General features: G+C 41.1%; 1 protein-coding gene across 1 annotated transcript in view; it reads right to left on the minus strand.

Moving 5' to 3' along the window:
* Nucleotides 1-14,036, minus strand: part of GALNT9 (polypeptide N-acetylgalactosaminyltransferase 9) — a 250,617-nt gene that overhangs the window by 74,293 nt on the left and 162,288 nt on the right. Inside the window, exons 3-4 of the mRNA XM_070762664.1 lie at nt 8,901-9,067; nt 3,098-3,272 (exon numbers count right to left, since the gene is read on the minus strand). Coding sequence (XP_070618765.1) covers nt 3,098-3,272; nt 8,901-9,067 — 342 coding nt within the window. The remainder of the gene's footprint in view (nt 1-3,097; nt 3,273-8,900; nt 9,068-14,036) is intronic.

Genomic DNA, 14,036 nt, shown 5'->3' on the forward strand with positions numbered 1-14,036 from the left:
AGAAAAAGAGAGAGAAAGGGAGAGAAAAAGAGAAAAAGAAAGAAAAGTAGAGAGAGAAAGAGAGACAAAAAGAGAGGGAGAGAAAGAGAGAAAGAGAGAGAGAGAGATAGAAAAGCAGGTGGGGGGGGGCACACCTATTTTGCCAGCCCTCGGATGGGCCATAGGGATCCAGTGTATGTGGAGGGAGAGGTCCCCAGCTTCTGTTCTGCAGAGGGGAAGCCAAAGCCCCCGCATGGGTTATGCAGAGTGCCAGTGTTTGGGGCAAGGTGGGGGGTGGGGTCTTCCTTAACCCCCATTTCTTTGGTGGGGCTAAGAGGCCTGCCCAGCAGGGCTGATGTGTTGCGGAAGGTCTTGTCGAGGGAGACCAGTGGAGCCCCCCCCCGCTCCCATCCCCAGGGAAGTGGGTTCTGGCATCACTGCCACTGGCTTTGGAAAGAAGCCCCCGGCCTCTTCAGGGGGTGGAGGGAGGGGTCCATAGCACAGGGCTGGACAATGGCTGAAGACAGTTGACTGCAGCTTTCAGAATTCCTCAGCCAGGAATATGAAGAAGACAGTTTGAAAATTTAAAAGGGAAGGAAGGAAGGAGGGAGGGAGGGAGGAGGGAGGGAAAAGAAAAAGAAGAGAAAAAAGGAAAGAAATAAAAAGAAGAAAGAAAGAAAGAGGAAGGAAGGAAGGAAGGAAGGAAGGGAAAAAAAACCAAAAGAGAAAAAAGAAAGAAAAAGGGAAGGAAGGAAGGAAGGAAGGAAGAAGGGAGGGGGCCCCCAGACACTTAGGCTATATGGGGCCCCAAAATTCCTGATGGCGGCCCTGAGTATGCCCATATTACTCCAACACTCCGCAGTCTGCATTGGTTTCCGATCAGTTTCCGGTCACAATTCAAAGTGTTGGTTATGACCTATAAAGCCCTTCATGGCACCGGACCAGAATATCTTCGGGACTGCCTCCTGCCGCACGAATCCCAGCGACCGGTTAGGTCCCACAGAGTCGGCCTTCTTCGGGTCCCGTCGACTAAACAATGTCGTCTGACGGGACCCAGGGGAAGAGCCTTCTCTGTGGGAGCTCCGACCCTCTGGAACCAGCTCCCCCCTGAGATTAGGATTGCCCCCACCCCCCCTGCCTTTCGTAAACTCCTTAAAGCCCACCTCTGTCGTCAAGCATGGGGGAACTAAAACATCTCCCCCTTGCCCATGTTGTTTTGCCGTCTGATTGATTGATTGATTGTGTGTCTGTTTTTTATATATATTGGGATTGTTTTATGAATTTTTTAATTTAAAATTGTAATTAGATTGGTGGGAATTGGATTTGTTACTATGTACTGTTTTTATTATTGTTGTGAGCCGCCCCGAGTTTCCGGAGAGGGGCGGCATATAAATCCAATAAATCTAATCTAAAATTGTAGAGAAAAAATAAATAAAAATCTTTAAAAAAAAAAAAAAAAAAAGGTCTGCCTATGATGGATATGGCCATTTGCAAAACAGCCTTTCCTAGCAGGCAAACCATCTGATGGGACGGGAAGTTTGAACAAAATTTTCTTTAATTGGCGTGAAATTATCATGACAGAGCACATTAGCTGAGTTTGAAGAGGTCCTTTCAAACAAGGCTGTTCTAAAATTGGCATCTCAAGGTCCTTTATGGATTGCCCATTAGAGAAACATCTCTCCTGGTTTGTTTTGTTTATCAAAGAGCCTAATGCATTTTCTATTGAAAAAATATTTTCCGTCCTTGAAGCTCAGCCTCAAAACCTTCTTCTAAAATAACATGAATGGTGGAGGGTTTCCCCCCCCCAATGATTCTTGAATAAGCTTTTGGAGTGTCCTTTTTTTTGTTACAACCAGAGAAGTAGGAGGAATAAAATATAGGTATACGATAAAACAGAACAGAATGACTAGGTAAAATTGCAAAATATAAAAAGCGGTAAGCGGGGAATAGCCTATAAAATTGTAATGTGTAGCTTAAATGCCATAAATTAGATAACAAAGGTAAAATAAGCAACTCAAGCAGTGGTGAAATCCATTTTTTTTTTACTACTGGTGCTGTGGGCATGGATTGGCGGCTGTGGTGTGGCTTGGTGGGCATGGCTTAGTGGGCGTGATAGGGGAAGGATAGTGCAAAATCTCAATTTCCTCCCCTTTCCAAAATCCAAATTTCCTCCCCATCCCAGGGCGAAGGATCCCCATCCCAGGGGGAAGGATAGTGCAAATTCCCCATTCCCTCCCCACTCCAGGGGAAGGATAGTGCAAAATCCCCATTCCCTCCCCGTTCCAGGGGGAAGGATACTGCAAAATCCCAATTTCCTCCCCATTCCAGGGCGAAGGATACTGCAAAATCTCCATTCCCTCCCTACTCCAGGGGAATGATACTGCAAAATCTCCATTCACTCCCCACTCCATGGGAAGGATATTGCAAAATCTCCATTCCCTCCCTACTCCAGGGGAAGGATATTGCAAAATCTCCATTCCCTCCCTACTCCAGGGGAAGGATATTGCAAAATCTCCATTCCCTCCCTACTCCAGGGGAAGGATAGTGCAAAATCCCCATTCCCTCCCCACTCCAGGGGAAGGATAGTGCAAAAGCTACATTCCCTCCCCACTCCAGGGGGAAGGATACTGCAAAATCCCCATTCCACCCCTACTCCAAGGGTAAGGATACTGCAAAATCTCCATTCTCTCCCCAATCTAGGGAGAAGGGTACTGCAAAATCCCCATTCCAGGGGAAGGATAGTGCAAAATCTCCATTCCCTCCCCACTCAAGGGGAAGGATAGTGCCAAATCTCTATTTCCCCACCATTCCCAGGGGAAGGATACTGCAAAATCCCTATTCCTTTCTCACTCTGGAGCCAGCCAGAGATGACAGCGATGGTTTTCTGAACAAATTTTCCTCTAATGGTTCTCCAGAACTTGTCAGAACCTCCTGGATTTCACCCCTGAACTCAAGTATATATTCTTTTGTGAAAGAGAGACATATCTGTGGTAAGAGATGGGTTTTGGGGACCTGTAAGGTACGGTTCATTGTTTTTTCTCATCTTTCTTTCCCACAATTAGTCAGCTTACATCAGCAGGAAATTTCACAAATCTTGCCAACCAGCTCATCATCTTACCAGCCAGTGTTGAATTCAACGTGAGCGTCGAAAAAACCAACAATTGGAGACGTGGAAGCTTTCCATCCTTGGATTCTTGCACGGATCAACCCTTCTCGTTTATTATTGCGAACTATTTTCACCAAACCCGGGTATCTTTTGTGGACATATTGGTCCAAATTAAACTTCAGCTCAACTGTAAGATAGGAAAAGAGATGACGTTAATTGGGCAATCAGTGGTATTTTTACGTACTCTTGATTTACAGGGTGTCCTCGATTTACAACAATCAGTTTACTAACAAGGTTGAAGATACAACAGCATTGGATAAGGAAAATTATTATAAACTTTTTTACAGATGGTATATTCCCCCAGCTAGGTTAGCAAAGATTTACCCAACATTATTAGACACATGTTGGAAGTGTAAAAATGAAAGAGGTACTTTTTTCCATATGTGGTGGTCATGTCCTATGATACAAAAAATTTGGAAAATAACTCATACTTGGCTTTCAGAGATTACGAAAGAGGAAATAGAATTTACCCCAGAAGCTATGCTATTAGGAGTTTGGAGAAAACACTACTCAAAACAAACAATGCTTCTTACAACACACATAAACACCGCAACGAGAATTGTGATAGCACAACTCTGGAAAAATGACCAGACCCCAACGGAAGAATTAATTATAGATAAGATATATACATGCGTGGAGATGGACGAACTCACTAACTCAATTAAGGGAAACAAAATCACGGAATCAAAACGAACATGGCAAAAATGGCATGAATGGGTTCAAAAGAGAATATAGAAACAATATAATAAGAAGCAACAGTACAATGGAAACAATCTACAGCTACCTTGTAAAAAGTTTTATTTACCAGCTATTGAATATAATAAATATTAGAATACAAAAGTATGAAATATAATGTATATAATGGAATGTAACAGGTAAAAATTTATTTTAAGAATTTTAAAAGAGATGGTTTATAATCTGTAAAACAGAATAATGTGTGATTTGAACTATATGTGAAAACTCAATAAAGAAATTTATAAACAACAGCATCGGAAAAAAGCGATTTAGAACCACTGTTTTGTAGCATCCCTATAGTCATGTGATCCAAATTTAAATGTTTGGCAACTGGCATGTGTTCTGTCTAACACGGCAAACGAGCAGCAATTAACTTCCAATTAAGGCTCAGACACAGGGTTTTCAAATGAAATACAGTGATCCCTCGAGTATCGCGAGGGTTACGTTCCAAGACCCCTCGCGATACTCGATTTTTCGCGATATAGTGGTGCGGAAGTAAAAACACCATCTGCGCATGCGCGCCCTTTTTCCATGGCCACGCATGCGCAGATGGTGGAGTTTGCGTGGGCGGCGGGGAAGACCCAGGGAAGGTTTCTTCGGCCGCCCAGCAGCTGATCTGCTCGGCAGCGCGGCAGCAGCGAGGAGCCGAAGATCGGGGTTTCCCCGCCGCCCAAGCAAAGGGGAAACCCCGATCTTCGGCTCCTCGCTGCTGCCGCGCTACCGAGCAGATCAGCTGCTGGGCGGCTGAAGAAACCTTCCCTGGGTCTTCCCCGCCGCCCACGCAAAGGGGAAACCCCGATCTTCGGCTCCTCGCTGCTGCCCGCCCGCCCCTCGCCCGCCCGCCACGCGCCGCTCGAGAGCAAGAGGGGGAGAGATAGAGAAAGAGAGAGAAGGAAAGAAAGAGATGAGAGAGGGAGGAAGAGAGTGTGAGAGAGGAAGAAGCAAGAGAGAGAAAGAGAGAGAGAAAGAAAGATGAGAAAGGAAGAGAGTGACGTCATTGGGTGGGAAAAACCGCGGTATAGCAAAAAAACCGTGGAGTATTTTTTAATTAATATTTTTTGAAAAATCGCGATATAGCGTTTCGCGAAGATCGAGATCGCGAAAATCGAGGGATCACTGTAGTCTATTGTACAATCAGGTTTGTTGAAAAACACAAAACAGAACAAAGGAATGTTCTTTGGCTGCCAAAATTCAAAGCAAGTGGCAGAACTGAGAAGCAAGGTTTCAAAACAAAGTTTCCAAAGCAAAATTACTCACGGAGTTCTTAACACTATATTGTTCAAAACTGCAGAAATATTTTATTTTTATTTTATTTATTCGATTTTTTAAAATGCTGCCCTTCTCTTTAGACTCAGGGAGGCTTACAACATGTTAGCAATAGCACCTTTTAATAGAGCCAGCCTATTGTCCGCACAATCCAGGTCCTCATTTTACCCACCTCGGAAGGATGGAAGGCTGAATCAAGCTTGAGCCGTTGATGAGATTTTCTTAGGATGGATATATGTTTATCCCAGGCATGCTTAAATTCATTTACTGTGGATTGGCCAACCATGTCTGCTGGAGGTTTGTTCCAAGCATCTACTACTCTTTCAGTAAAATAATATTTTCTCACGTTGCTTCTGATCTTTCCCCCAACTAACCTCAGATTGTTCCCCCTTGTTCTTGGGTTCACTTTCCTATTAAAAACACTTCCAAGCATGATAAGTTGGTGCAAAAATGTTGGAAAAGAAATAGATATAGATACATGGGAGAAAGTCTGGATCGGGAATTTGAAAATGACAAAATCGGTGTCCCTAAAAGAGAACCAAATTAAAATGTCCTATAGATGGCACCTCCCACCAAATAGGATAGCAAAAATGTTTCCTAAAACTTCACCCTTGTGTTGGAAATGTAAAAAGGAAATAGGGTCTTACTACCATCAATGGTGGATGTGCAGCAAAGCTAGACTCTATTGGAAAATGATAGAAAAAATGATAAAGGAAATAGTGAAGCAGGATATAGAAGCAACCCCGGAATTCTATTTATTAGGAATCACAAATCAAATTTACAAGAAAGAAATTTTATATTTAGTTATACAGTACATATTTTAACTGCGACTAGGATTATATATGTGCAAAACTGGAAAGGGGAGGATATCCCCAAAGAAGAAGAAGTTATTATAAAAATATTACATTGCGCTGAAATGGATATGATGACAAGACGCTTAAATGATCAAGAAGATACGGAATTTTATGAAACATGGAACAAAGTTTATATATGGCTAAATAAGAAGAAACAGTAATATTTATTTATTTTATTTATTTATTTATTTATTTATTATTTAGATTTGTATGCCGCCCCTCTCCGAAGACTCAAATAAACAAATGAAAGAATGCGTAAATTACTTTGGTAAAAACATGATTTATGAGTTATAATAGTATTAGATAGAATAAGTTTGTTTTTAGAAATATATCAGCATTAGTCTATATATGAAGAATTATTATGAGAAGAATTTTGAATTTATATTAGTATTAGTTTAAATGTGAAAAATCTTAATGTGAAATTTAACAAATTATTTTTTAACATCTATAACAATGAATTGTATTTGAATAAGTATTCTTTTTTCTATATTCAAATTTATACTTTTGAGATAAGCGGGGAAATTATGACCCCACTTTTTTTATATATTTTTTTTAAATTGATTTTTAACAATTTAACATCACACAACATAAAACAGTGCATAGTGAATTGTGCCCACCACCCCGACATACACACATTCCCCACCACCAAATTGGGGGTATTTCTTGTATAGTCCACTTAACCCAAGAGCAATATATCTGTTTACATATTATAGAGTGATTCCAATTTATTTCTTGTAGCTTGGTCTCGGATTCTGCTCGTCATATATCGTCTTACCTTGTCCCACCGTCCCATCAGCTGTCCCAACTCAGCTTCATTATCCAAATTTATCCTTTTTTCCATAATTTCAAATTGAATATGGTCCACCATGTACCTATACCAATTTTGCCTTGTCCATTTTGTCGCATCCTTCCAACCCAGAACTATTACTGCCTGAGCGCTTTCTATTGCTGCTTTTTTTATTTCTCTAAATTCTCCCATCGCATTACTTTTTACTAGTACTGCCATTTCCTTAGTGATTGTCCATTGTATATTTAACATTCTATTGATATCCTCTTTCACTTTTTGCCAAAATTCCTGCACTATCGGGCATTCCCAAAACATATGCATAAACACTCCTTTGTCTTGACAACCATGCCAACAATTCCCCCTGACATTCTGCTGAAAATGTGCAAATTGAACGGGAGTGAAATACCACTTATGTAATATTTTCCTTCTCATTTCCCTGATTCTTGTATTTTTAATTTTCCTTATATCTTCTACTATATTTTCCATTTCTTGTACCTCTACTAATATCTCATTTTGCCACCATTTAGTCAATCCATCGATCGTGTCCCCGTCTGACTGCACTAGCAATTTGTATATATTAATTGCTTGCGCCTTTATCCCCTCACTTTTTTCTCTTATTATTTTCTCTAACCCCACTTTTTATGTTAAATGTTGGTATGTCTGTTTGTCTATTTTATGAAAACTAATAAAATTTATTGGGAAATAACAACAACACTTCCCTCCTGGACCTTATTTAACCCTTTAACGTATTTCAATGTTTCAATCGTGTCCCCCCTTTCCCTTCTGTCCTCCAAACTATACAGATTGAGTTCATTAAGTCTTTCCTGATATGTTTTAATACAATAAAAACATTAAATATCTGACTTTACATATTACAACAGCTGCAAGACTGGTGTATGCACAGTGTTGGAAGAACTTTAGCGGCCCTATCTGGACTGGGAGTCACTGCTCACAGTCACTCATGCCCTCATCACCTCGAGGCTCGACTACTGTAATGCTCTCTACATGGGGCTACCTATGAAGAGTGTTCAGAAACTTCAGATTGTGAAGAATGCAGCTGCGAGAGCAATCATGGGCTTTCCCAAATATGCCCATGTTACACCAACACTCCGCAGTCAGCATTGGTTGCCGATCAGTTTCCGGTCACAATTTAAAGTGTTGGTTATGACCTATAAAGCCCTTCATGGCACCGGACCAGATTATCTCAGGGACCGCCTTCTGCTGCACGAATCCCAGCGACCAGTTAGGTCCCACAGAGTGGGCCTTCTCCGGGTCCCGTCAATTAGACAATGTTGTTTGGCGGGACCCAGGGTAAGAGCCTTCTCTGTGGCGGCCCCGGCCCTTTGGAACCAACTCCCCCCAGAGATTAGAATTGCCCCCACCCTCCTTGCCCTTCGTAAACTTCTTAAAACCCACCTCTGCCGTCAGGCATGGGGGAACTGAGATATGATTTATGCATGGTATGTCTGTCTGTATGTTTGGTTTGAATGGTGGAGGTTTTTTTCCCCCTAATGATTCTTGAATAAGCTTTTGGAGTGTCCTTTTTTTTGTTACAACCAGAGAAGTAGGAGGAATAAAATATAGGTATACGATAAAACAGAACAGAATGACTAGGTAAAATTGCAAAATATAAAAAGTGGTAAGCGGGGAATAGCCTATAAAATTGTAATGTGTAGCTTAAACGCCATAAATTAGATAACAAAGGTAAAATAAACAACTCAAGCAGTGATGAAATCCATTTTTTTTTTACTACTGGTGCTGTGGGCATGGATTGGCGGCTGTGGTGTGGCTTGGTGGGCATGGCTTAGTGGGCGTGGTAGGGGAAGGATACTGCAAATTTATGCATGGTATGTTTGTATGTATGTTTGGTTTTTATAATAAGGTTTTTTTTAGTTATTTTAGTATTGGATTGGATTGTTACATGTTGTTTTTATCATTGTTGTTAGCCGCCCCGAGTCTACGGAGAGGGGCGGCATACAAATCCAATAAATAAATAAATAATAAATAAATAAATATTTTTTTAAAAAGATATCAGCCATCACTTTCCCCATCCCACCCTCAAATTGCTCCAGGGACCATGGAGCCGGCATTGCGAACCCTTGTGAACAGTTACCGTTGTCGCTGTTGTCATCCACCAGAATGACCTCCTTAAGCAAGTGGGACGGCGTGTGATTCACAACGCTGTGAACTGAGCGTAGGATGACGGATAAGGCTTCGTTTACAAAAATAAAGACCACGGAAATCTGGGGAAGATCCTCAGGGTAGGACATCTGTTTGCACCTGCAGAGAATAAAAAGAGGTCTACGCTTGAGACAGGCATAAATATATCAATTATAAAATGAATGTAAACAATATTTATACTCAATCTACTGAAAACAATCTTCTTTATATAATAATAATAATAATAATAATAATAATAATAATAATAATAATAATAATAATAATCCAAGTTTTTCAGGCTCCGAGTTGTAATAACACTATTATTATTATTATTATTATTATTATTATTATTATTATTATTATTATTATTATTATATAGAGCGCTGGTGAGACCCCATTTGGAATACTGTGTTCAGTTCTGGAGACCTCACCTACAAAAAGAGATTGACAAAATTGAACGGGTCCAAAGACGGGCTACAAGAATGGTGGAAGGTCTTAAGCATAAAACTGATCAGGAAAGACTTAATGAACTCAATCTATATAGTCTGGAGGACAGAAGGAAAAGGGGGGACATGATCGAAACATTTAAATATGTTAAAGGGTTAAATAAGGTTCAGGAGGGAAGTGTTTTTAATAGGAAAGTGAACGCAAGAACAAGGGGACACAACCTGAAGTTAGTTGGGGGAAAGATCAAAAGCAACATGAGAAAATATTATTTTACTGAAAGAGTAGTAGATGCTTGGAACAAACTTCCAGCAGACGTGGTAGATAAATCCACAGTCACTGAATTTAAACATGCCTTGGATAAACATAGATCCATCCTAAGATAAAATACAGAAAATAGTATAAGGGCAGACTAGATGGACCATGAGGTCTTTTTCTGCCGTCAGACTTCTATGTTTCTATGTTTCTATGTTTCTATGTAACACTTCATGATTGTGCGATTCTCTGACATTGAGAATTTCTGCCGCTTTTTGATTTGTAAGCTTTGTTTGTTTTGTTCCTGTAGCTCATTTGTCGATGGCTGCCCAGGTTCCACAGCAGCCACCGCGGTCCTTTTTATCCTGGGCGACGACTGAGCCAGTATGGACTTCTTTTTGTTTTGTCTCTCCATTAGTTTAAATGGGTTATGTACATTTAGTCTGGCTCCTCTGCTTTGACCACTCCGGCAAGGTTAGACCTACCAGTAGTTTACACTACCACCGGCACAGTTCTCAGCTTCATTGAAGCACACAAGCCCCACTACCACGACAAGGCATGCCCATCAGTGGGGACAAGGCGTACCCATCAGTGGATAATGATCCACTGGAACTTGTGCCGGAACTACCATTTACCAGTGGCAAAGAACTGGTGGGATCAAAAGCCCGAAAAAGTGGTTAGAAATGAGCAAGCAAAACTACTGTGGGACTTCCGACTTCAGACTGACCGAATTCTGAAGCATAACACACCACTCATCCTGATTGTGGAGAAAAAGAAAGCATGGATCATCCACATCGCAATCCCAGGGGACAGCAGAATTAAGGAGAAGCAGCTAGAAAAATTAGTGAAATACGAAGATCTAAAAATCGAGCTGCAACGACTCTGGCATAAGCCAGTGAAAGTGGTCCCAGTGGTACTTGGCATGCTGGGCGCAGTGCCAAAGGATCTCAGCAGACATTTGAAAACCATCGGAATTGACAAAATCTCCATCTGTCAATTACGAAAGGCTGCTTTACTGGGATTGGCAAACATAATTCGCTGCTACATCACCCAGTCCCAGGTGCTTGGGAAGCGCCCGACTGGTGACGAAATACAAAATCCAGTATAGTGATCTAACTTGCTGAGTTGCATTGACATAATAATAATAATAATAATAATAATAATAATAATAATAATAATAATAACAATAATAATAACAACAACAATAACAACAACAACAACAACAACAATAACAACAATAACAATAATAATAGAACACAATAAGGATGCTAATCTTGTAAACTGTAAATATACAAGAAAATAATACTGACAAGCTGTAAAGGAAAATTGTAAAGTTTTTATTTGTTTTTTTCCCAGCCAGTGTTTGTTTGTTCGTTAATTAATTAATTAATTAATTAATTAATTAATTAATTAATTAATTAATTCATGTCCCCCCTTTTCCTTCTGTCCTCCAGACTATACAGATTGGGTTCATGAAGTCTTTCCTGATAAGTTTTATGCTTAAGACCTTCCACCATTCTTGTAGCCCGTCTTTGGACCCATTCATTTTTATCAATATCTTTTTTGTAGGTGAGGTCTCCAGAAATGAACACAGTATTATTCCAAATGGGGTCTCACCAGCGCTCTATACAGCGGGATCACAATCTCCCCCTTCCTGCTTGTTATACCTCTAGCCATGCAGCCAAGCATCCTACTTGCTTTTCCTACCGCCCGGCCACACTGCTCACCCATTTTGAGACTGTCAGAAATCACTACCCCTAAATCCTTCTCTTCTGAAGTTTTTGCTAACACAGAACTGCCAATACAATACTCAGATTGAGGATTCCTTTTCCCCAAGTGCATTATTTTACGTTTAATTTTACATTCATAGCAGAAGAGAAGCGAACACTGCACAAAGCCAGAGCTGCAAATGCTGTTGATAATGGTGACCACACGTGTCTGCCCAAAATGTGGCAGAACATTTTGTGCCTGTATAGACAGGCAGTAATGGGCTACCCAAATTTTTACTACCACACTGTGGGGGTGGCTTATGCATTTTGTTTCAACATATTTCAGTGCAAATTGGGTGCTCTGGGGTGGAGCTCCAAATTTTGCTACCGGAACTGCGTTCCTGAGTCCTGACCATTCCCATAGGAGCTCATCACTGCTCACCAGCCACAGCACACAACCTGTTAGATGTCAAGGTCCTCTTTAAATTCAATGGACAAACATCATCAGCGTACTAGCTCCTACTCTCTTCATTCTCTACATCAATGACCTCTGTGACCATATCGAAAGCAACTGTGTTCTTTTTGCCGACGATGTGAAACTTTTCAACACCACTGACAACACACTCACTCTCCAAAAAGACCTGGACTTTGTCTCAGAATGGTCTAACACCTGGCAACTTCAAATATCAACCAACAAATGCTCTACCCTCCACATCGGCAAAAGAATCCAAACCGCACCTACGAACTGAATAAACAAACTCTCACTGCCAAACCACACTCAGTAAAAGACCTTGGAATACTAATATCGAATGACCTAAGTGCTAAATCCCACTGCAACAATATCGCCAAAAAAGCTTCTAGAGTTGTTAATCTGATCCTACGCAGCTTCTGCTCAGGCAATCTCACACTACTCACAAGAGCCTACAAAACTTTTGCCAGACCCATCCTAGACTACTGTTCATCTGTCTGGAACCCATACCACATCTCAGACATCAACACCCTTGAAAATGTCCAAAGATATTACACCAGAAGAGCCACTCGAAACAGAATATTCTACGAAAATAGAGTAACAATCCTGGGCCTAGAAAGCCTAGAACCAAGGCACCTAAAACACGATTTGAGTATTGCCCACAAGATCATATGCTGCAACGTCCTACCGGTCAATGACTACTTCAGCTTCAACCGCAACAACACAAGAGCACGCAACAGATTCAAACTTAATACAAACCGCTCCAAACTTGACTGTAAAAAATATGATTTCAACAATCGAGTTATCGAAGCGTGGAACTCATTACTGGACTCAATTGTGTCAACCCCTAACCCCCAACATTTCTACCTTAGACTCTCCACGATTGACCTCTCCAGGTTCCTAAGAGGCCAGTAAGGGGCGTACATAAGTGCACTGGTGTGCCTTTCATCCCCTGTCCAATTGTCTTTCCTTTCTCTCATTTATCATATATATTTTCTTTCTTTCATATATCCTCTCCTCTAAGTTCACTTGTTTACCCTTATATATATTACTACATGTCTATTTTTCTTCCTATGTATTTGTGTATTGGACAAATGAATGAATGAATAAATAAATAATCCTTCCGATCCGAGATGGCTTGAGAAAGAAGTCAAAGGATCAATCCATTCTCTAAGGCAGTGTTTTTCAACCAGTGTGCCGCGGCACACTAGTGTGCTGTGAAACATGGTCAGGTGTGCCGCGAAGCTCAGAGAAAGAAAACAAGAGAGAGAGAGAAAGAAAGAAAGAAAGAAAGAGAGAGAGATAAAGCAGGAGAGAAAGATAACAAGAGAGAAAGCAAGCAAGAGAGAGAGCAAGAGAGAGAGAGGGAAAGAAAGAGAGAGAAAGAGGGAGGGAAGGTGGGAGAGAGAAAGACATAGAGGGAGGTAGGGAGAAAGAGCAAAAAAGCGAGGAAGGAAGGAAGAGAGAAAGAAAGAGGGATGGAGAGAGAAAAAAGAAGAAGGGAGAGAAAGAAGGAGGGAAAGAGAAATAGAGCGAAAGGGAGGAAGAGAGAGAGAAAAATTTTGTCCAAACTTTTTTGAGCCAACAACCCCCCCCCCCTCAATGTGCCCCAGGGTTTTGTAAATGTAAAAAATGTGCCATGGCTCAAAAAAGGTTGAAAATCACTCCTCTAAGGAATAGCCCACGGAGTAAACTGGAACGTGCAAACCCTCCCAGCAGGGAGTTTGACAGTTTAATAGACCAGGTGAGTTTTTTGATCGGATTCATCAAGGCCCTTTTTGACATTTCCTGCCACGCTTGCCACGTGAAAGTAACACTCCAGCTCTTGCCCTTGCACAGAAATTAACATTAAAAATAACCGACACGCTCTCACAGGCAATTCCAGAGCCCAATTACCATAGCAATTACAGAGCCTGTTCTCTAAAATACTGCTAATGATCCCCGAGGAAATGACTTTCTTCCCTCTTGTCAAGTCCACTGACCTCCTCGCTCAACACTTCAACATAATGGTTTTCCCCCTTTTTTTAACCATTAGATACTTCTCTATTGGGGGGGGATGGGATAGAAAAGGTATGGAAGACTAGGGGAGACATCCTAGACTACTGCTCATATGTCTGGAACCCATACCACATCTCAGACATCAACACCCTTGAAAATGTCCAAAGATATTTCACCAGAAGAGCCCTTCACTCCTCCACTCGAAACAGAATAT

This window comes from Erythrolamprus reginae, chromosome 10 (assembly GCF_031021105.1).
Source record: "Erythrolamprus reginae isolate rEryReg1 chromosome 10, rEryReg1.hap1, whole genome shotgun sequence".
NCBI classification, from domain to species: Eukaryota; Metazoa; Chordata; class Lepidosauria; order Squamata; family Dipsadidae; genus Erythrolamprus; species Erythrolamprus reginae.